Source organism: Filicampus tigris, chromosome 22 (assembly GCF_054856515.1).
Source record: "Filicampus tigris isolate MCC_2025a chromosome 22, RoL_Ftig_1.0, whole genome shotgun sequence".
Taxonomy (NCBI): Eukaryota; Metazoa; Chordata; class Actinopteri; order Syngnathiformes; family Syngnathidae; genus Filicampus; species Filicampus tigris.
In genome coordinates this window covers 7,356,301-7,381,362 of record NC_141238.1, presented here as the reverse complement: position 1 = coordinate 7,381,362, position 25,062 = coordinate 7,356,301, and the positions used below count along the sequence as shown (strand labels likewise).

Sequence of the window (25,062 nt, the reverse complement as noted above, 5' to 3'; positions counted from 1 at the left end):
AAACCACAAGGTTAGGTGTAATGGTCCAAAGCGACAGAGAGATATGTATTCATACACCGCGGCTGACACCAGGCAACCCACATCAGTTTTGATGTAGCACATACCGGTACCGAGGAGCACGGGCCTGTGAATTCTCCTGGAAAAAAAAAAGAAGACGGGGGAAAAAATGGATGGGAGAGACTGTGTGGTGTGGCCGATTTGCTCAGAGCCTCGGGCAGATTTGGGTCAAGCAGCGTCAAAGGCTTTGTGTCATGCACGTATATTTGGCCCCCGGAAGAAAGGGAAGGTATCAAGAAGGTAGTTGAGTCAAAGACAACATGTTTAAGGGTGCGACCTGAAGTATTAAGGTAAAATCACCAGTTATCTGTCAAGTTACCACCACTATCTGTCACATACATGAAAACATGCCGAGTTGTTTTCCTTGCCCACTCGCTAAGTAGCTGTTGATTTTGAGCAGATTGGGTTAATTTTACCCAAGTTTGGGTTGTTTATTTTGACCCATCAGGTTGGGTTGAAGATTGGATGTGGGCAGGTTAAAGAGCTGAAGCTGGTGGGAAACATTAGTGGTGTCTGGATGCTTTAAAGGGTAACCGCTAACACAGGGATCAGGGGTTCAAATCCCAGTCAGAGCAGATGGCCGACCCACACAAAATGGGTGGCTTGTGTCAGGAAGGGCATCTGGTGTAAAAACTGCCAAACATATGCGAGTGACTTGCTTTGGCGACACCTGACAGGGGAAAGTTACTTCTTAGAAAATCCACGCATCCATTATCCAAACCACTTATCTTCATGAGGGTCTTGGGTCTTTGGGTAGTAGACGGCGTTCCCCCTGACCTGGATGCCAGCCATTTGCAGTTTTGGAAAATGTTAATAAAATGATGCTTATTTCTAACCACGGCTATATTATCTGGTATCTTCAACTCATCAGTCTGGGTAGTTTTTACCTCTTGTTGATCAAAATCTCGACCCAACATGCTGGGTTAAATCCTCTACCCAATGCGCTGGGTATAAATAACCAGGCAGCGGCTACGTTTACATGGACATATTTATTCGGATTAAATGCCTGATCGAAATAAAAATGCGTAATGTACACACCCTATTTGGGATATTCTGACCCCGTCAATCCCATTCCAATCAAGAGTTCATTCCGAATGAGAGAGTGTGGCTTGTCGAGTGTTAATCCGATCGGTTTCTGTTATTTCTGGAAGCTAGTAGAAACAGTGCGAGCAAAAGGCATTAATCAATCAATCAAACGTTATCTGTACGGCGCTTTTCATACATTGCCATGCAACTCAAAGTGCTTCACATTGTCAAAAATCAAACCGCTGAGCCGCCGGTCTACTACTGCCTTCCCCCCACCACCACCCACAAGGACCCAAGCATATACACATACATTCAGTAGAGAATATAGTAATTAAAAAAAAAAAATAGATGAGTAAAAAAAAAGCAAGAGTAGGTGCAGAGCATCTTGTGGTGAAAAACACTATCTCATGGAGCCCTCTGTAGCAAGACCAAAATTCAGGCCGCCAGCACTGACCCTCCAATACAGTAGTGCCGTAGGTGCCAGCATGTATAGCAACCCGAGACCCAGGAGGCGGGGCCACGACCATCGCCCACCACAGTTCCCAGAGCAGAGGGCCCCCTCCGAGGAAACACCAGAAAATAAATGATTAATCTTAGAATATAGTATAAAAGACCTATAACTCTATCGGATAAAATAAATGATAGATTAGAATATTGGAGCCATATCAAATAAATAGTAGTAAAAGACTGACAGTACTAAAAATGGGTATAAGTAAGTCAATATTAGTTAACAGCTTAAGAAGTTAGTAAAAGTAGAAAATAAATATGAGTTAAAAGCTAGATTTAAATGGTGGGTCTTGAGTCTAGTATTGAAAACAAGACCATTCTCTGCAGCCCTGAGGGTCTCTGGCAGGCTGTTCCATAAACGGGGGCCGTAAAACTGAAAAGGTGCCTCATCGTATGCAGTACATGGCAGGTGCAAGACTGAATGGTACATTTGCAGCTCCATTAGGAAGTGTTAACTCGACGTAACAGCGCAAATGGGAAAAAAATGCGAAATAACGTTAATGTTTGGAGTAGAAATAGACGGAGTGATGTTCCGTTGACACTGAAGTTACTCCGGCTTCTTCTACTTTCTACTACTACTACTACATCTTTACTGTCCATGAAAACGGTGCATCCGATCATAGTTTTAATCCCAACTCTGATCGGGAAAAAAAAGTAAAGTTTGTCCATGTAGACGTAGCCATTGGCTTTTGGATCCAACGCTAGGTTAGCTATTTCACCCAATTTGCAATGTTTTTGAGCCGGCAGTTTTCAGAGTCTTGATAGGAGCGCTAACTACCTTGACTACAATGTACAAATTTGTGTTTGCAAGCAATTTTTCCTCTTGCAAACCCCATTTGATGCTAAAATAATTGTCAACTGAGGACTCAGCACGATTATTATACTTGCTCCCATGCCTGGATTAAGCAGACGTTTCTCATGGCAGGCCCTCTATTGCCTTGTGACAAATAACACACCACTGAGAAGCTAAATTGCATTAGCCCCATCGCTTGAATTATTGAAATGGACAATGCGAGAGGCTCATGACTCGTACGTTCGTCCCAATTCCCTACGCAGATTCCTCCATGCCAGATTTGGAGCTAGCAGAGTCTCACGTCTAAAAATATGCGGGTGCCAAACAGGGTGCTAGCAAATATACAGATGGCCAATCTGTGACATGCTAAAAAATAGTCTGCCTTTCTGCAAACGGATTACAGGTCAGTCCTTGTGTTTCTTCCAAGGCCTCATGTGCATGGACCTTCATGATCACCCTCTCATTCAGTTCTACGAGGTCTTGCTTTCGACCTTGTCCATTCTTTCAGTCGTGAAGACGGCAAGTGTTAAGCTACCAGCCATTTCGGTGTCAACAAACAAAGAGGAATATCTCCCACAACATGGCAGCACTGAAGGTCAAAAATATAAAGTCAACATTGCTGATGAGTCTTCGGATGCTTCCTCACATTACAGTAGCCCCGAGCGACGGGTTGGTCATACTCCGAGGTGGCCGCATGATGCTCTTTTGACCCCAAGCACGTCACAATGCATTAGGACGTCCAAAGGGAGGCTTCGGAGGCATGTGCCAGCGCAAAATCCTCAACTCCACTTTGTCTTCCATTTTGGCTCTCGTGCGAGGTTGGATGGTCTCCAAGCCCTCGGTGGCCATGGACGCTCCAGAGCGACGGGAGTGCGTCTGACCTGAATATTTGCTCAGGGACGAGAGCATGCTAAGGCCGTTCCACGCCGCTTGGACAAAACCGACCAGCACGCTGAAAAGCCGGCAGAGTTAAAAAAAAAAAAAAAAAAGATCTTTTTGCCCCGAGCTCATCAATTGGCAACATTAACTGCTTTATATTTGCTGCCAAGTTCATCAAGTGCAGCGACCATTTGACTTTCATCAGGAGTAGGAGCTTGAAAGGAACTCACATCCCCGAGAGATTAGTCGGCTTTGCGCCACGCAGGCCTTTCATTCCGCGGCCGTCACATAGAAAGAGAAGCAATAAAAATGACGAAATCAATCAAATGCCATCAATCCGTTGTCAGCCTTCCAAAAGAGCCGAGCCACGGTTGCGGTGCAGCACGTCCGCAGGCTGTGTCACCCGTGCAGCGTGGATGTGATGATGGCGATGATGGCTTTTTAAAACGGCTGGGTGGAAGAGGAGGGGTGCGAATGATGATGACCGTGATCTTAATTGCAATTCAACCTTGTTGGAGTATCGGAAGGGCGGACAACAGAAGGTAACATTAGCGTGGCTTGACCTCCATGTTACCCTAAAGCTAGACTCTAGTGCCATCTATTGAGAAGGCTTAAAACAAAGCAGTGCGTGGCTGTTTCATCGCTTCTTTTTGAGCCCATGTTGGAACTTGTTCATTATTTGGCTTTGACAGCACCCGCGTGATTTCAAAAAAAAATTAAATAAAAAAACATAAATGAAATCAAGGCTGAGCTTGCGAGCGTCGCACGATGTGAATTTGGTTCGCGGCCGTCCCGACGCCCACGGGCACTTTCGGTGGCAACTTCACGGCGGCGCGGCGATGGCGCACAAGCGCGGAGGTCGCGGGATTACCTTCTTTGAGCAGGCGGGAGTGGATGAGGAGGATGAGGAAGCAGCAGATCGCGGCTCCGGTCAGTGCCCACGCAACTCGGAGCAGCTGCATCCTGGCGGCGGCGGAGCGTGGGGATGGAGGTGCAGGAGAGGAGGCGAGGAGGGGGGTGGGGGGTTCAAACTCACAAAATCACACTGTCTTGTGATGCAGCATTCATGTCTTGGGTTTAAAAAAAAAAAAAAAAAAAAAAAAAAAATCAATCCAAAGCGTTAGTCCAAGCGGAGCGATTAGAAGCAAAACATACGCGCGCTGGCTTCAGTGCGTCACAGCGACTCCAAAACGGGGCCGGATGCCCATTTTCTTTCACTTCTTGGCCACCTCCCGCTCTCTCAAGGCTGTTCTGAGGAGGACCACAGCAGAGTGTCCTTCCAGTCCGCCTCCGTCGGCGCGGCTGCGCGTTTGGCGCGTGCGCACGGTTCTCCGAGGCGCGCAGGAGATGCCCACGGCCGCCGCTCTCCACTGCATGTTAGGCGCGCGTCACCGCGACCACCACCGCCGCCGCTGCTCAGGCTGAGGCGAACACTAGCCACCAAGTCCCCCTCGCAGCTCCTTTCTCTCTCTTTCTCCGCTTCCCCCTCCCTCTCCTCTCTCTCCCTCCTCACAATGCTGCCATTCCATCTCCCTCCCTCCTTTCTTCTCTCCACTCCTCCTCCTCCTCCTCCTCCTCCTCCTCCTCCTCGTCTTCCTCCTCCCCTCTCCAGGCAGTCCAATGCGACTTATTTAGGCGCGATAAGTATGCCTGTCAGATGCATCTCCTCAATAATCGCCACGCTTGATAAATACTTGGGCAATCACAAGAGTGGCTGGCTTATGTGACAGCTCCCCCCCCTCCCCCCACAGCGAAGGCTGCCAAAACGCTAATGTACTCACCGAATAACAGTGCAATATGCATCGAAATTGTTTGAAAGCCCTCCATAGCGTACATTCTTGCTGTAATTATGGCTGCCTTTTATTTACACCATGCCACTTAGCGTTAAGATATATCAGCACAGCCACTTTGCAATATTATTCTCTACTTGACTTGATATTTGCATCGTAAATTCATAGTTTTGCCAATTTTTTTTTTCACCTCATCATCGACAGAAAATAAAATACACATTTGTCACTTATTTCAAGGGTTTTGTAGTCCTTCCATTCAACTAGGGTACCAAACAATGGTTACTAAAGGGTGGTGCTCTAGAACCACTGTGCGCTTGGATTTGCACAATTCAAACTTAAAAGTAACCCAAACTGGGTGAAATAGTCAATGCAGCACTGGGTCCAAAAGTCACTGTCAAGATTTTAAATCCAATCGTCAACCCTGTCTGCCGGGTTGAAAAAAATGAACCCAATCCGCTCAAAATCCACAGCTTCTCCGCAAGTAGGTTAGGAAAACAACACAGCAGTTTTTAGTGTGTAATTTTGCATTTAGGGAACAGTGACAACTAGGATACAAATTCAATTAATCGACACAATTTGAGCCTTCAGGATTCATTTTTGGGCTACAGGGTTAGTATTTGCCCTTCTCCATAACTAAAATGCAGTCCAATCGAGTGAAATGGATCAATGTAGTCCAGTTCATAGTCTTCTAACTTGATGCCAGTTTTGCATATTATTAACACTAGTTGTGAATGCTACCAAAAATAACCAATTACTTCCATTAGACTAACAACCTGATAACCGAAGGGTGCAGCCCAACACCCTGTCTTTATCTAAAGTACACAAATCCTCTCTCTCTCTTTTTTTTTTTTTTTACCTTAGGGTTAACCCTAACCCAAATAGGATACAAATTCAATTATCAAGATGTATCTATTTTAATCCATCCCTAAAATACACAATCCCTTAGGGCTAAGTATTGCACATTTTCCAGGAGCAATGTTGACATGTTAAAGGTACAACGAGACACTATTTTTATATCAGATTTCAAACGTACAAACGGCATCATTTCCTGCATGTCCACATTGGCAAAGCCTCTGGCTTCTGGCAACAAGCAATATGCATTGTCATAGCTCAGTTTGTGATCCAAAGTGATTCATCAACAACTGAAAACCAGTACATATTTAGCCCAAAATGTCATCATATTTTGACTAGAAATTCTTAAAAAGCATTAGGAGAGAAAAAAAAAAAGATGCGTTGAAAGCACTGTGACTGAAGGAGGATCGAAAATAGAGCAAAGCATCCAATGGAGGCAAACAATAGCTTGCATAATCCCGCCCCTGCAGTGCAAAACAAATGCAATTGTTTCCTCATATTTATATCCCTGCATGCTGTTTAAAGCTAAAAGAGAAAATGCAAATATGCAACAATGACACACACACACACACACACACAAAACGTTTGTAGGTCAGCCATTTTTCCACAATAACACTCTTTATGGTGCTTACCCGTGTGCCCACTTGTGTGCATTTCTAATTGAGGCAGATGACAAGTGATGGCACCACTCACACCACACAAAACTGAGCGCGTAACCCTCCCCCACCCCCCGCAGCTCCCTAGCACTAATTAGCTGATAACAGTCTCTGCTATCAAGTGCCAAACGGCACGCTTTCGACGCGGATGCCAGTTCCACCACGATTGCGGAGAACGCGTTTCATGGCGGGCTTGTGATGCATCCGGAGAGTTGACCTGGACAAGGATTTGGGGTGGGGAATTCTGTGCCTGTGTGCATGTCAAACAAGATCATATGGACCGAGCATATGCTAGCGCACACCCAGTGGACTAGCTAAATATAGTACAGCGACAGAGTTTGAAAGTTTGGACCCAATGAGAGCGATTCACAAGGCTGACACGTTTGAGCACCTGTTTTGACACCTAACATGCGGCAACCTGTTAAAAAATTAAAAAAAAAAAAAAAAAAAGTTGTTACAGCAATTCAAAGTGACACCAGCAGTTTGTGTAACTGAGAGGAAATATTTATAACACGCCTTCGCCAACACCTAGTGGCAATTAGGCTTTGCCTGTTAAGTTATTCATCAATGCGCAGATTGTCATCACCCCTGGCTTCAGGCGGAAATTGAACCCCATGAACAGAGCAGCAGTATATGAGCTCTTCTGACCAACACAGCAGTATGCTAAACATTGAGGCGCCTCCTGATCACGTACAATTGCTTACACTTACTTGGAACGTATGAGAACGACCTTGCAATAATGAGCCACACGTGGCTTTACCAAGTCTAAAGGCCCTTCGGAATGACCTGGATGCGCCGCATACTAAGGGTTGAGCGACGTCAAATGCTAAGGCGACCAACGCCGATTGATCGATGACATCGTTGGAATTTTTCAGCCTTCCTTGACGTCCTCAGTTGGCCCCGCCGCCCGACTAGGTCATTCAGTCGCATTCAGATACCCGCTCATCCAGTGACATTCAGATACTTTCATGACTTCGTACACAGTCGGAACTTGTAAAACTAACGCCGATTCACAGCGTCACTAATTACAATCATCTTGGAGTGAGTTCTTTGCATGTATTGTAGACGGATTGCTACAAGAGTTTTTTTTTTTAAGATCTGGCTGTCTGTGAGACCATGGGAGGTGTCTGAGTGTGACTTGTGGTTGGATGCGTGAGTTGGTGGGCGGGGCAACTGGAAGGATGAAGGCTTGAGCAAAACACTAGTTGTTGGCGACATTAATCGTTCATTTTCTTCATACAAGAAGAGGCAGGCAGGTCCCGGCCAGAAGCCTGGGCCAATTTACAAAGTAGTTGAATAACTAAATGGTGTCTTTCAGGTAAAATTTACCAAATTTAAACACCTAGTTTGCTTCAGCCATGAAAGATTCCAACCTAAATTGTCTCTACAACACCGATCTCAATAGTATACAAACAGTGATTCTCATTTTTTCATAAGAACAGTTGACAGTTTGTTTGAAGCGCATGAGGAGTGTGTGTGCTAAGTTAAATTTTGAGAAAATAGACTAAATTGGTGTGTTGTGTTCTAGGCGGTGGTTGGTTCCATTGTTGTTGCGGACTTAATCCAGATCCTCACCAAAATGTGCCTACGACAGAATCGTATAACAGTTTGACTGCTGAAACAACACGGCTCGACTTTTGAGAACATATTAAAACCAAATTCTGTGTGTTAGTTGAGGAGATAGTGCGCTAATGCTTGCGCAGTCTCTTGTTTTAATAAATTTTTTTCGGGGGGGACTCATCTTTTGGGCCTTGGGGATTAGCGATTCTGTCTAGACGCCATGTCTGATATTAGCTTTTATTTTGTTCTAATCCCACGTCTTCCTACGCAGAGATAAGTTTTGGAACACTGCATCCCCGCGCCGTATGAATTCATCAAGCGTTATCCTCATCCCACTTACTTGCAAGTGTCTCCCGCTGCTTCCTCCTCTTCCTGACACCCTCTCAGTGCTCGCCAGGAGAGGCGTTGCTCGCTTTGTCCTTTCGCAGGTCACTGGCCGTACGCCAGGAGGAGCCCGTGCCAATAAAAGCCATGAGTAATGGCCTAAAACCTCTACATTCACTGTGTTTCCCATTATTTCCCATGGCCAATAAATCTGCGAGAGGGCTTAATCAAAGGGAAAAGCCGGAACATAAGGCAAATGTCCACTAAGGTGTCCAACACAAATGTTCCCACAATTTAATCAGAGATAAAAGTTGAGGTGGCCGACATTTATATGGTCTCCCTCGGGACGCACCGTGTTGTTTGGCCATGCAAACACGCGGCTGACAAGGAACGTTGGTGAACTCCGAATAAACCCGTTTCCAAAATGAGGAGAGGGATAATTGAATGAATATTTTATCATTTGGTTTAGTCAAAGAAAAATCAGAGAAGCTCTCGGGAGGGGTCCGTGCATAACGTTGTTTGAAATAAACAACGGCTTTGCCGCAATATGTTTTGGGACCTCGGTGAGCGGGGGGGGCTAAATATGCGGTCAGCATCTGCGAGTCCATAACTTGACTTCTTTTACGACAACATAAAGATTTTAAAGCCGATATATAGCTGTAAACGCCTTTCCATGAGAAAGGCGCATTGATTCGATTTGCTTTCCCTCTCACAATATTTGCGGCGATTTAGACGGAAAGCGCACAAAAAAAGTTGAGCTACGATAACTGGAGTGTGTTGAGAATGTCATTGCAGCGATATTCATTTGTGCCTGACACCAATAACAAATTTAGCGAATGGCCGACAACTAGTCCAGGATGTACCCCACCGCTTGCCCAAAACTCAAATAGTCTCAAAAGATTTGGTTCATTATGGGTAGCTTTTCCCCCTTTTTGGATCAAAAGCTTGAACCCAACATGCTGGATCAAATCTTTACCTCAATTTTGGTCCCAGTGCAGGGTTGGCTATTTCACCCAAATTTGGGTTCCTTTTGACCCAGTAGTTTCAAAAGTGTAGTCGTTTTGCGCAGGGATAAAGAATATATGCCCGTGAGTGTTGTTATATTGTCCGTCTCCGTGAAATGACATCGTTCAACGGCAAAGACAACCACGGAGTCTCCCGTAAAGTGCTTACCACTCTCAAGTAAAGTGTCTCAGTTGATTGACGAGATGAGATCCACTATGTACATTCTCGGAGGTCCCTTAAGCATTCCCGACAAGTTTCTAATCTTCTCAACGCGGTAATGACTGACGTGTGAGCCATTAAAGGCACTCCTCTTCATATCTCACATCTGCGTGTTGCTTAGCCAAGCCTTTAATCTCCACCGTTGCGCTTCCATCGAAATACGTCTTTAGACACAAGATAAATTCATGGAAAATGTCTCATCACTTCCATTTTAATTCCATTGATTTTCACAGACCACATGGGGCGGCCTTCGCGGAATAAAATGCAAGCGGTGATGATGTTTTCAAACATCACGACTTGCGTGAGCCTTTCATCACACTCTCTTCGAATTAAATATGCCCGTTATTAGTTTGCAAACTGCCCACAACGCCCTGCTCTTTTTTTAATTGGAATCAGTGTCACTCACACCGTCTCGAGAAACACAGTCCCTCCATCGTTAATTATTCATCGCCCATAAACACACATAGGCAGACGCGGGCGTACATTTCATTAAGTCGCATTACAGGAAATGAAATAAATTTGGCTCGCAAATAACAAGTGGCGGACTCGTCCCCCCCTGGAGTCCGCCGCTAAGCTTCTTACATTTCCTGTCGTCTACAGAAGGCAAAGCGAACGCACACACCGCGCAGCTTCCGTGGCACTTTGTATGCGTTTGCCGCATCGCCATCCATCACGCCCTCAGCGCGGACGCCTCACCTGCCGTGATTAGTTACCGGCAAAGTGCTACGCCGCAACAAAAGAATTAGTGCACTCCATTGCATCTTAGGCCCCATTCGTCTCGAACCTCCATTTCACCCGCCCACACGTCCCGTGACGTATGGAGACAAGCGAGCGCCATTTGCCAAAAAGCACTTTGCCTAAGAAGATTGTAGAAATCTATCTAATCAAAAGACACGAGTAATTCCCGGAAGCCACTTAATGGACACGTTGCACTGCAGGCTAGCAGAATGTACGTGAAAACAACTAAAATAAGTGGTGAATCATAGTCTTTATGTCACTATAGCGTCCTAAAAAGAACGTCTCACCAAGACTTCTTACTTGACGAACGAATGATGATTTTTAACCGTCTTCTCCGCCACCGTAGTTTGAATGTATGAAGTGTCAGTCAGAAAAAAAAAAAAAAAAGACGGTTCCTCGTTGATGAAAAAAGACAGACATCTTTGCAATCACTGAAACGATACTATGGAGAAAAAAAAAACAACAAGAACAAAAATATTTCATACACACACAAACGCTCGTCACAGTCATGACCTTGAAGATTTGGCATTCCGGAAAAGCCTCTTGTGCTTTCAATGCAAGTGAACCCGCAAGACATCTGACTCATCACTATTGATCACTTTATGCAACGAGGGTGTCAAATTAAATCTGTTCAGCGGAAATTAAAAATCAATATGCCGACAAAACGAAATGAATCACAGTTTCTTGTCCGGCTTGGAATTAACCGAAAGAAGCCCCTAGCAACGGTCCCGCTCGAGGGCAGGTCGGCAAAGGAAAAACCCGCCCCCAGCCGGCCTGTCTGGGCTGGACGAAAACACAACAAGCCTTTTTTTGCATACGAGGCGGCGGCGGCAGACGGGGAAAATATGTATGGAAATGAGAGAAGAAAGGTGACACGCTGATAGAAGCAATAACATGAGCCTTTGCCACATTCAAAACCAATCGGGGCATTTGCATGGAAGTGATTAATGGTTTGACCCATGCAAAATCCTTCCGCCGAGTTGTTCTGTAATCTGATTGGCGAATGACAATTTATGCCGAATTGCAGTTCAAAGTTTACCAAGATGTATATTGGACGGAATTGGACTCCACGCTTTTGTTTTTTAAACGCCTTCTTTGTACATGGTCGTCGGCGGAGTAGATGACAGCGTTGTTGGATCGCAAAATGTGGAGTGTAATAAAAAGAAAAGGGCAGTCTCCTTTAGATTGCACCAACCTTGAGTCACCCTGGCATGCTTGCATTCACCGAGTAAGAAAAAAAAAAAAAAGAAAAAGGGAGACGGCCGTAAAGGAATGTGATCATTAGATGGAGGGCATGTCGGCCTGGAAGAGAGAGCGGGAGAGTGGAGAGAAGGAAGGCGGAGGTCAGGCGTGGAAAGACAAATTTATTGTCTCGCAGGACTCCGGCAAGACGCTTGGAGTGACGTGAAGGGCGAGAGGATTTTCTCTCTTTTTTTTTTTTTTTTTTTTTTATTCTGTTTTATTTATTTATTTTTAAATAGCCCGTCAAATACTAACACCGTCACCACCGGCTGCTGATGGACACATTATTGGATCCTTGCAGCAGCCCTTTGCTCACCTGCACTCCTTCGCTGTGGACGTGTGGCCTTGATTTTGGGGATTGTTTTGGCGGGATACCGCCAGCCTGAGCTCGCGCTTCCCTTGCGACAGGAAGTCTAATAAAAGTGTGTTGTGTTCTGCTTACACTTGAAGGATGCTGTCTGCGGTCTATCTTTATGCATGAAGGTTCAGGTGACAGAGTGGAATTGTGTAATTGATTTATGCTTTTCGTATTTAGTCTGTCCGGTCTCGGTCAAGTAGGTTATTGAAGCGCGTTGTATTAGATTGTTGTTGTAGTCAAGTATATTTGGTCCTATTCCGGTATATGGATGACTTTGCTCCAGTAAAAGAATGATTGGATATGTATCTGGATTCATAAGGTGCGCGACGATTCAAGGACGGTTCATTTTCAAGTGGGACGATTCGATTCGGTTTGATTCTTTGGGATTGCAATTTGATATGGCACGGTTCAGTTCGAGAGGGCGCGATGCAATGACTTTCTTGTTGTCATTTTAGAATATGAATGAACTGTAAACTGTGGCGTTCCCTTCAAAGAGATGATCCATATCTAGACCACAACTTTAATCTGGTTGAACTCTTTGGCTGCATCTATAAATTGGCACAATGACAGCTAGTATCTCAAAAAGTCGGGTCAATTGTATCTCAAGGCACATGACAGCGGTTGTGAGAATGAAGTCTGGTGTATTTTTGAGCCTCTCCAGGTGCCACAGTCCCTCTAAAAGCTCCCAAAATACAAAGGGATAAACCCTAATTCCAGCCAGGCTTTGTCTCTTGATACTGTGAAAATATGGCTCGAGACTCCATGATTCCCCAGCAATAGAGAGATGTGATGGCGCCATCTTCATACTCGTATGAGTGTGCCGCACCGCCCGCGCGGTCTCGTGAAATGTCAACAACGGCATTCGCAATGGCACTGGAGAAAGGAGAAAAAAAAAAAAAAAAATGAGATGTACTTCCCCATCTTAACAATCCTAAATGGACTCTGTGGCCATATATTGACATCAAACGCCAGCCGGGCTTTCGTATTGCCACAAATGGGCATTCCGGAGCGTCTCACAGATGTCACAAGCGTTTGATATAAGACACAAAGAGGGCAACCAGCAAGCATAACTCTGACAAGCCGGGATGAGAAGGTGCTCCGAAACCTTCAACTCCATTTTCTCAGCAGTGATTTACAAGCGGCGGGATGGGAACGCGCCAGCACACACAATGCGTGTTCCAGCCCACATGCGTGTATGCGCGTGTCGCTTTCACACACAAATCACTCCGAGAATTGAGTTGGGGGACATGAGCTCGATTTGATTCGATCTCTTTCCGTGCTTCCTTGGCTCTCTTTAGGGCCATCGCACAAACAATCTCCCCGGCAGCAAAAAGGGAGATATGAGATTAGTTTTACGGAGAGCTGGCTGGCAAGTGCCTCGTGTTTGTTTGCCGTCCCACAACCACCACCCCCCCACCCCCCCCCCCCGCCCACCGCCCACCGCCACCGCACAGCGACAATCTATGTATGTGTGTGAGAGTCAAATTATCACACGTGAGAGTTTATAGATCCGCGCTCCCACCCAGATGCATTCTTCTACACACACAGACATACACGCGCACACACGGTATGGACACATGCGTACGCCCAAACACATCAGCGCCACCTCGGATAATTATCTCCTTGAGTGGAGGCCAGGGGCACAAACAAATTCTTGTGTTCCTGTTCCCGGATTGATATATGACGGAGTCAAGGTGGAGCGTAAAGGGGATCAAATGCTTGCTTGGAAAAACACATACACCAGGTTGAACATGATGGAGTGAGGGCACCAACAAACAGACGATGTAAGGTGGTAAGGACGTAAGGTCACATGGATTAGCCCAAAACATTATTTGTATAATATATGAATATATATTATAGGCGCTGATATTTAGCTGTTTGACGAATATGGGCATCTTCCTTTTTTAAAACGTTTTCAAATTTCTGTCATTTTGAAATGTTGAAATTTTCATTGACTGCAGAAAACTACATGGAGCTATTGTTTCCCGTTTTCATTTATAAGACATGCTAAAAAAAAAAAAACAGCTTAAAGGCGTTGCAACAAAGTTAAGAGTAACTTTTTCTTTAGATTTTGATGCCAATATTTTCCTTTTTTACTGAAAATGAATATCGGCTCCAAATATCGTTATCGGCCTCCTTGACTACTAATAATCGGTATCGGTATTGTACCTGAAAAAAGCATTTTGGTCTATCTCCAAAATGTAATATTTTATATATATATATTTAGAGAGAGAGAGAGAGAGAGAGAGAGAGAGAGAGAGAGAGAGAGAGAGAGAGTATATATATATATATATATATATATATAAATACTCTCTCTCTCTATATATATATACTCTCTCTCTCTATATGTATATATATACTTTATATATATATATATATATATATATATATACTCTCTTACTCTCTCTCTCTCTCTATATATATATATATATATATATTCTCTCTCTCTCTATATATCTATATATCTATATATATATATATGTATATATATATATATATATATATATATATATATACATACTCCCTCTCTCTCTCTCTCTCTCTCTCTCTTTCTCTCTCTCTCTCTCTCTCTCTCTCTCTCTATATATATATATATATATATATATATATATATATACATATATATATATATATACATATATATATATAGAGCGAGAGAGAGAGTAGCCCTCCCAAAATGCATAGAGGGCGCGGGCGATGTTTCAGCGAGGCACGGTGCGTTTGCATATTTATCCGCCGACAATTTTCTGCCTGATTTCTTTTTCGCCACGTTAGCTTTATTTATTGACTGATTTGAGCGTAGTAAGCGCAAAGGAAAAAAAAAAAAAAAAAAAGCATAAAAAAAAATTAGCTGAAGCCTGGCTTTTCTCTTAAAGGCCATTTGCATGACGCTCTCCCTCCGCACACCTCCACCTTTCCACTTGTCTCACCATTTTCTATATGAACTTACTAAATAGACGCACACGATTTAAACGACAAATAGCCACACTTCCACCCAGTCAAATGTCATTCTGCCTTTGAAACCCACACACTTTGAGAACCAGTCGGCCAGTACCAAGAGAAGGAGGCGGAGGCTCCATCTGTGCGGCCAAGTCGGGTGTCTGGCAGCCACCTCAGACAACTGCGCCATCCATCCGTCCAATCCATGCATCCTCCCCGCTTCCTCCATGCCCGTCTTCCCCCCCCATACCTTCTATCCTAAAACCACAACCACCCCGCCTCGTTTCACATGACGGGCGGAAGTGGAAGGCTGCTGGCACGCACTGGAGTTGTTGAACACGGTGGCTGCGTGACACCCAGACCGACTGATTGGCACACACTGAGTGCATGGAGACGAACACATCCACACGGCGAGGACAGCTTGTCGTATAGCTGCGCGTTGGTCCGCATACTGCGCCTGTGTCATGTTTGTGTGTTGAGCGGCTATCACAGCTTTTTCAGCAACTCACCATGAATGAGTAATGAATACAAATATCTCAATGAAAGTAACCCAATTAGGTCGAAATGGCTAACCCAGCACTGGCTCCAAAAGGGACCAAACCAAATGCTGGGTGATTTCTACCCAATGCATTGGGCTGAGGGTTTGACTCAACTTGTTGGGCGAAGATTTTGAGCCGGCAACCCTAACCCCAACACGGCAACTGGACGCCCTTCTTGACACAACCAACCCAAGTTCTGTGGGTGGGCCATCCAGCGGCCACGTTTTCCAAAAATATTACATTCAAATTTACTTCAACTTCTGTACACTGTAAAAACACTGTAAAAAAAAAACAAAACTTGTGTTTTGTCCTAAAGCAGTAATTTAAGATGGAAAAACTTGAAAAATACAAAGTACTGACATTTATCGCAACAATGGTTAGCGCAACAAAGCAAGCAATATTTTTAAATTGGGGTTCAATAAAAGGGACAACGGTTCTGTAAACTCTTATTTCTCTGTTGTGAAATGCGGGAAAACCAATGATGGCATCATCAAATTTTAAAACATTTACTTGAATTACCCAACCTTAAAATATTATCAAAGTTGCTTGCCATAAAATTTTTAGTTCACCCAACATTTGTCTTACAGTGCACACAAAAAAAACGTGGCGACCATCTGAATCTCTTCAACCCGCCCAAATCTAAACTTCAACCTAGTCTGCTGTGTCAAAATAATTTACCCAACCTTGGTTAGAAGTAACCCAATCTGCTCAAAATCCACAGCCACAAGCTACCCGGCGAGTGAGTTCGGAAAAAATGTTGGTGTGCAAACAAGACACTACCGCGCAATCGAATGAGAATCTGCCTTCAAAGATAACACTGTTCAATTAAAGGGCTTGATATTTTTTTATTTTTTTTTAACCAAACAGCCAATCAGTTTGTAATCCAGCCCAGTCAGCCTTTCGTCCTCGAGTCCATTTTCTGCCATCGCTTCGACCAAATCCACACTTTGAACCCTGCACATTCCCACTGTGTCCCCTTGCCGGATAGAAACGAGGAGGCCTGCCACGACCGGATCAATCGGAGGCTCCTCCTGCGACATTAGCAGCTGCGACGTCAAGCCTCCGGCTGGCGCGACGGCCCACATTCAAAAAGGGGCGGCCGGCAAGAGCAATTTTGATGAAGTCCCTTTCAAGGATTGGCGCCGAGTTGAAAGCTTTTGATAGCCTCTCCCCCGACATTGATTCTCCCTTGATTTCTAGCCTCTCTCCTTGTCTTTCACAACTCTCTTTGCTTTTAACTCTCCATTTAACTCTCTTGCGCTTTTCCATTGTTTCCCCCCAACCCTCGTAATTTATGTCTCCATCTTCCCTGCTCTTAATCTTTCCTCCCGTTCGCCGTGTAGTCCATCTCGCTGTCCATCCAGCAAACGTCAGTCGGGATGGTGCGCGGATGAGTAACGCGGCGCGTTTAGCGCAAGTGCGCGGTCCTAATAACCGCGCCCAAGCGCCGGCAGCAATGACATAATCCATGTCGCCTTGGGAAAAGGGCCTTTTGGCGCATTTGGCGAGATTAGAGCTAATCAATTAGCAGACAGCATCTTCCAAATGAACCGATCCCAGTCAAATGTGCTCACTTCATTAGTGTTTTGCCCCTCTCGGTACAAATACTTTTTATTTATTTATTTTTTTCAGAAAACTAAGCGCTAAGAAAGCAGAACTACTTCAAACTTGACTACAAAACATGTTAAACGATGCTAGTAACTTGAGATGGTTGTGATGGCAAAATAGGAGCAAGTTGAGACACCCGTACCTTGCGGGGTCATCAAACTCTGCCACCAAACACGTTTGCTTTTGTTTAGCCTAGCGTCGCCCACCTAGCTAGTTAACGTGTCTCCAATTCGGTCGCATTCAAACAAAATCTCTTGGACGAGTCACTTTTCGAACGACCCCTGAGAATGACTCTAAAATGGCTGCTTCAAAACAAAATGGCGCACTACCCGTGTGTTTTTTACATGCGGATATGAGCCTTTTTTTTTTTTTGTGGGGGAGGGGGGGGCTACTCAAGATAGACCTTTACCAACATTCATTTTGCAAAGTGACACCGGCTTTGGGGACTGCATTTTATCCGCCACACTCCTGGAAATGGCCATGATTGCTCTAAAATGGCTACCTTAAAGCAAAAGGGCAGTCCCGTGTGCTTTTTGCGCATGGCTTCGGAGGCACGTTTTTTGAGGGCTTAGTCATGATCGACGTGCCTTCCGACTCTCATGTTGAAAGCGGCGTCGGGGGCCGAATTTTGAAAATGCCAACCAACTTTCAGTCGCTCTTGTAAACGTTCACCAGGATGAGCGGGCCTGCAACATTCAGCGAGTTCAATTGTAAGTATGCGAAAGCCCTCCAAATGGCAGTTTACTCGGCCTCGGAAGAATAAGGCTTCTAAAAACATCCTTCCCTGAAGCTCATCCTTCTTCTCTTGGCCTGAACCCGGGGCGCATGCTGTGCGCCATGACCTGCCCCTTTATCATCACAGAGCCAGGTGCACTCTTGGAGCTTCCTGCTCGCTCTTTTATCAGCTCTCCCTGCAAAGATGCAAAAGCGTGTTTGGCGTGTTTGTGCTTTTGTTAGCCAGGGGAATTGATCCGATTTTTGGCTGATAAAGTGGACTGCAGCAAGCACATGTCGGTGTTTTAGCGCGTGCGTCCACACTGGGAAAAAGAGCAAATATGTGTCCAGGCAAGAGTGTGTGTGTCCCTACCAGAGGGGTTGGGGGGTGGTGGTGGGGGGGTTATCACTTCAAAAAGGGCCGTGGAGCTCATGCCAACCTGCACGCCAGAGGGGGGGGAAATCCCGTTGATGTGTCGGGGGGCCTCGCTTGGCCGGGAGCGGCGGCTAACACCGCGGCTTGGCGCCCGCTCAGACTGTCACCGCCCAGGCAGTTTTTAATCCCCGACCGCACTGCCATGCCACCGGATTCCCACTCGGGGAAAATCTGCTTCAGTCAAAAGGGGAAATCGACGCCAGTGACGTGACGTTTTGAGTTTATCGGTGTGCGTGGAAGCGCGAGAGGAAGTCGGTTTGCCTTCAAACATTTGGGTAGACTTCAATCTCATCAAGCTGATCACAAAGAAGATTGATCTGTGCCGCTTGGGGACTTGCGTTTTGAAGTGCGTTTTGGTGGGGGCACGGAATGATGTTGAGTTGACATTAATGTGGCTGACAATCTCTTTTTTTTTTTCTTTTTTCTTTTACTTCCCATATTTCACGATAAACCGTTTTTGGCAAGGGGCTGAGCATCAGGATCGTCTCGAGCTCGATCCATCACGGCCGCAGAAAAACCCAAAATACGGTCTTTTTATGTAATCGGTTAAGGAGAAATATGTCAAAACAATTGATGTCATTTAACAGGATGTGGCAGGCGAGTTGCCTTGAAACCGCCTGAAAAATGGCTTTAACCATGCAAACATCCCCCCGTCGACTGCGGTAGCCTGTTATTTATGCTCCGAACACATTCCGATGCGCGTCGCAACGCGCTACAAATGACATCACTTATTTTAACCCATTACTTGAGCCATTCCAAAGGCACGACACCATCATCCCAAAGGGAAGCGCGTCTTCCCCATGTCAAGCGCCATTCGGCCATTGAGCAAATGCCAGCAAATAGAAGAAGCTCTCCGAGGTTGCTGTCAGAGCGACTGTAACGCCGCGTGAAGGGGCTCCAAAGCCACGAGTGGGGAACTAAATAGCTCCAAAGCGGCTCTCACTCGAAAAAAGAGGAGCCAGAGAGTCAAATTGCCAAAGTAGTCCATCGCCACACAGCCACAAAAGCAGCTTTACCGATTGATGCTTAACGGCTACAACCGGCATCCGGTATTGCAGTTACTATGTACTGTACATATGCATATTAGATTATTGTCACATTAGCTTCGGTATTCCTTTGTTGTGGTCTTTTGAGTAGGCATTAAAGTCAGCCGAGGTCAGTGAGATAAGGACTTACTGCCCTGGAGGAGGTCCTATCAAGCGAAACACCCCCAAAAATTGCAGGGACTTCATTGCCGTCGTGAGTAGGTGCACACCTCGGAATGATCCCACCTCCACAAAGACCTCGGGAGAGCAGAATCCTTCTGCTCCAGTGATGAAATCCATCACATTTCTATGATTGCAGAAGGGGTCCTGGCCCCCCCCCACCCCCAGAGTCACTCAAGTGCGTCCTTCGAATCCAAAGAGAAAGTGTAGGGGAGCAGAAATAATTCAGAGGGTGAAGGGATATATATATATATATATATATATATATATATATATATATATATATATATATATATATATATATATATATATATATATATATATATATATATATATATATATATATATAGCTACATTTAGAATACTAATATGTTCATGTATGGATTTTTTCGTCATTTTTCACACAATTAACCCTGCGGGAAAAAAAAAGTTCCCATCAAATCTATAGCTCTAAAATTAAATCGCATGGTTGTTTGTCATCGTATTCAATCGGCAATCTGTTTGCATCAAACCCTGCCTCTCGACATCGAATCAAAGCGCAACGCTTTTTTAATTTCACTTCCTGTTTTTTCCCGTTCTTTCCTCATAAATCAGTCGCCCGCTCCTAGTTTACAACACGCTGTCACTGGGCCTTCAATAAACTTTGTGAAATAATCACATCACCTTTCCACTTGCTGGCTGTCACTTTTAATGTTTGATTTTTATTAAGACTCTTCTAATAACTTTTTCGGACTCGGCTTGGTCAGGACACCGCGTTGATGTATGAATCTGTTAGAAGATGAATCGATTTGCTACCGAGAGGCCGGCCCGCTTGCATGCTGTGGAACTCATAAAAGAATATCCCAGTTGTTTTATGGTCAAAGTTGGGTTTGTTCCTGTCAGATTGAAAGCCACTTTTAAGCCGACATGGCCAGTTTTCCCTCCCTCCAAACAGATCAATCGGGAGCGTTTTGATTGATGGACACGATGAAAGGAGCTCTGCTTTTCAGATAATGCATGCCGCCTCACAAAGCCGTCGCAAGTCTCCGGAGTGTCCAATTCGCTCCACCTGATCCCACTCTCACTTTGCACATCCGTTTAGCGAGAGCTTACAAGTGGAATAGCGCTCTTTAAAGCCCAAACAGCACTTGCCGTGGAAAGGGACTAACTGCCCAATCCTCTCAGCAGCTCTCGTCTCCGTGGGTTACTGCTTTTGCTTGGATGAATGGATGAGAAAATGACTCACCCAAACGAATCCGTCCAACCCTGATTGATTGATTAATCATGTTTTTGTCAATATAGTGCAAAGGTGGACAAACGCCTGAGCTCAAGGGCAACAGATAACAAGTGCATGTAAAATGTCGCCACTGTCGGGCGTCAACCTCACATGAAAAATAGTCACGTTCACATTTTTTTTGTACAAATGATGAATCGATTTGAAGTGTTGAAAAGGTTGGAAGGTTGTACACAAAAAAAAAAAAAAAACTGTAAAAATTTCAGGTCTGTTTTGTTGACTGTCGGGAGCTGTAATGCTTCGTTGCAGAAGGAATCTTGCATGGAGATAAATTCCGCCTATTACGCAGTCTTCTTTTTTTTTTTCTTTTTAGCAAACTAAATTAGTGGTTGAACATGCTAGTGCGTTGATGCTGGTGCGCAACAGTAAATAAGTAATATAGTCGATTGGAGTGCAACGTTAAAGTGTGAAATGCTCAAACGCCTTCTTTCAAAGCCGCGCCACATTTTATTTTTAACACGCTGCTGTTTATTCCCAAGCCGACTAAGTACCTCGAGTCCTGTTAGTTTTTTTTTTTTTTTTTTTACTTGAACAAAACCAACTCCCACTGAGTTTTCACACCGGAGGACTATTCTTTAGGAGTTACTGTATGCTCCGGGCTTTGGAAATGCCCCCGACACAAACCGCCCACGCGGTTTCCCGAGGGAACCACTTATATGTGTTTATTTAATACGTCCAGGCGCATGTGACCATCGAAGGGAGCAGAGTTCCCCAATTGTGCAGTCGAGTAGTAGCACTGGAATGTGAGCAGCAACACGTCTTTCTCCCGCTTACAAGAGGCGACCCACCTGACCGTGTGATGGCTTTGCGGTCGCCGTCAATCATCGTAAGCTGCTACACCCGCGTGCAGTTGAGCCCGTGCTCAACACGCGTGCAGCCGCAGTGCAAACGGCTTCAGCTAATTTCAATCGAAAAGCTTGATTTTACTTATCGTTTTTTTTTTTTTTAGTACTTTTATGACGCCACCATTAAACGCCGCTGGCTGGCCGTTTTGTATAATCTCAAAGGCGAGGGTGCGGTTTAATGTTGTGTTTAGGTGTCGCTCGCATAAAAACCCTCTGTTAAAGTGGCTTTAATTGCTTGGAAGCGAGGCTTGTCGTAAATGAAGAAAACTGGAGTGAAGCGCAGTTGGGCCCAAAGTCACTGGTGGGACGTACCCAAGTACAAATACTTTGTTACTTACTAGCATATTTCCCCGTATCTGTACTCTAATTATTCATTTTTCTGATGACTTTTTACATTGTGACTTAACGGGACTTTAAACTCTTTTCTTTGTTGAAATACATCAATTATTATTATTATTATTATTATTATTTTTTTTACAAGACATGAATAGAGACTGATTGACTGAGTTCTTGTAGACGTATAAGGCGGAAAAAGTAAGTCAGGAGCGATATGGAGGAATATGAACCGGTAACAGATTTGGAGAAGCATGGTTGTCCTCATCGTTTGTTGTTTTTGGCTACAAAAAATGCTTGGTGGCAATTTTTGCCTAATCTAAAAAAAACAAAAAAAAAAACCTAGAAGTAAAATTTCATTTTTTAGTTCTTACATGGAAATTAGCTGATTTGGGTCCCCAGTTCATAAGGTGAGTAAAGCGTTATGACTTGATAACAGAAAAGTGACGCTAACTAGCTAGCTTTATTTAAAAAAACAAACAAACATGCAACTGTTAGCATGTTTTTAAAAAAATGTTTTTTTTACATTAAAAGTGATTTAAACTTATTTTTATACTGAAACACATTTAAGCATCTGCACTGTACTTTTCTTTTGTATTACTTTTACTTCAGTACTTCAACTTTAACCCAATAGAATAAGTACAGAGTGCGTCTGCCCAGAGTGCAACACGACTTTGAAACCGAATTTGTTATCGAAAGACCCTTAATCAATCGCATTTAAAGCTAAGCTTGTGTGTAAAATCCAACTCTAAAAACCTGCAGATTACCACATTTGGTATTTCCCCAATGCACTTTAGCGCACAAAAAGGCCTTACTGTGCAGTATATCTCAGTGCATACAATGCGGGCCTTACAGTAAGCACGCAACTTCACCCGGGAGCTCCGGTTCTTTTTGGTGACAGCGGTAGTCCCTTCTCCGCTCTCCTCTTTACAGATTCCATTGAATAAAGAAGCTTCAGGGGGAGTTCAGGAGGAGCAGAAAATAGAGTGAGCATTCAATTCCGCCTGAATCATCCCGGGGTTTGCGTGCTTACCCCGGATGAAAAGGGGAAAAAGGGAGGAAATCTATGGCTTATTTAAAGGCCGCTGCTTGAATCAGACCACAAACCCAAATTGCGCCTAAATTTGACATGGCCGCCAGGGAAGCGAAGGCTGCTTTGCATTGAGAGCGCCTTACTAAGTGTTGCTGAGTGACTTGTTGACCTGCGAGGGCCGCGACGCCTGTGTGGAGGAGGCAAGCTGTCGGCTGCCCTCATGCAAAGGTCGAGGCTTTCCACAGAGGCTCCGCTGTGAACATGAACACAAATTATGCACGTTTAAGGGGAAAAGATGAACTTTGTCACTGTGTGAGGCCATGGAGGAAGTGACTCAGGCCTGAAGTGACATTAAGAACATAAAATACATTGATGCATTAAGATGGGCCATTTCATTAGTCTTTTGGTTTGGACCATGATATCATCTGCCTAATGCATCTATTTTAACCATACATTTAAACCCAAGCAATAAATCTCACTGGATTCCTTGATTGTGCATTAACAAATTTAAGGCCACTCTGGAGCGGAAGAGCCTTTGTGGATATATATATATATATATATCTATATATATATATATATATATATATATATTAAACATACGTCTAATAATTATTGCATCACACAAGAAACTCACATTTTTTTCTAGACCGAATACCGCAAGTCATTATTAGCAATATAAAATCACTTGGGTGTCAGTGAAGGCGGCGTAATATTTGGATGACGTCCGGCCTATAACGCGCGGTGCGGAGTGAAGGCAAATTGATGGATCTTCACATCTTATGGAACGATTATAGCGGTGATTAAAGTTGTACGGCACCGACCCGACGGCAAACGGCGGAGGAGCTCCCCTGAATTCATTCCTCCGCCGGAAGCTTTGCACGTCCACTTCCCTGTGGCCTCTTTAAGCGTTGACTAATTAGGTAATTAGACCAGGGCGAGTGTGCGGGATTGATCCATCCACCAACTATCCCTTACCAAGTGAGTTTTATTTATTCAGTCCACATTCCAGTTGTGTGGCTATCTATGACAGTTATCATAAAAGATAGCCTCGTGTCGTAATTAGGGAGACTAATTGAGACAGAAGAAGCTATTGATTAACTCAAGTGCTCCCCCTACAGGTGTGAAGTGTCACTTACTTGCTGGTAAACATTCACGTCCTCCAATAATTGTCTGGTTACTATGTATGCTATATTACTCAAGATCGTCATCATAGACTGTTTATGTAGAAATAGTCACTTTTGTTTCCTCCCCTCATCATTTTAGTTCTAAAATTAGAGGTGTTGGCTGGCCCATTAATATTACATCATGTGAGAGAGACTGAGATTTTCCTCATCACAAACCTGTATAATCACTGAAATGGTTATAAAGGTGTTATGGGGTGGGTAAATTAGCGCCGACACAAAATGTTTAATCACCGGATCTCCATATGAACCGTGACGCCTATCTGGATTAACGTGAGCGACACACGGCAATGGAGGTGGATAGCAAACGGTCCAATCCGCAATGGAAGCAATTTGATAGAAGGTCGTCCCATGCGCGTCTCACAGGCGCGCGCGCGCGCGCTCGGCGTTGCCAAATTGGGTCCCCGCTGAGACGTCGTAATGAGCTCTTCAAGCCGTGAGAAGCCGGCGCAAGTCACATGTTCCGCTGTCATTGTAACAATGGGAGGGTTTATCAGTGCCAAAGCCTCGGGAGGGAAGGAGCGTGAGCAGAGGCTGGAGAGGAGATATTGTGTACAAAAGAGACAGAGAGCGAGCGAGGCTGAGATAGCGAGGGAGCATGATATGATGGAAATATATATATATATATATATATATATATATATATATATATATATATATATATAATATACTGTATGTATAAAAAAAAAGACAAATCTCCTCAGGATGTAGTGCGTGAACAGAGGCATGTTTCGGTGTGCGGACGTGGCAGGATCATACTTTCGAGAAAACAATATATGACAGGATTTCATATTCGCTCGTGGCGGAAAAGTGAAGCGCGGGGAGTCCGCCGCCGACCGCGAACGGGGTCATGATTGAGTACGCGTGCGACGCTCAATCGCCAAGCGTGCAGGCGGACTCGACGACTGCCATTTGTTCGCGATAGTCAGCGAGCCCGGGTCCGATAAAT

At 44.6% G+C, this 25,062-nt stretch overlaps 2 protein-coding genes across 11 annotated transcripts in view; one reads left to right on the top strand and one right to left on the bottom strand.

The window, feature by feature from the left end:
• LOC147126748 (uncharacterized) overlaps positions 1–25,062 on the top strand; it is a 282,315-nt gene that overhangs the window by 172,638 nt on the left and 84,615 nt on the right. The window lies entirely within an intron of this gene.
• The window catches only part of tafa5a (TAFA chemokine like family member 5a), a 100,622-nt gene that overhangs the window by 65,158 nt on the left and 10,402 nt on the right, over positions 1–25,062 (bottom strand). The window contains exon 1 of one of the 2 annotated variants that reach the window (XM_086021726.1): positions 4,134–4,769. The exons of the other annotated variant lie outside the window; for it this stretch is intronic. Within the exon in view, the coding sequence (XP_085877852.1) occupies positions 4,134–4,224 (91 nt within the window). The 5' untranslated portion in view covers positions 4,225–4,769. Of the gene's footprint in view, positions 1–4,133; positions 4,770–25,062 lie in introns of those variants that run through there. 2 annotated transcript variants of the gene reach the window in all.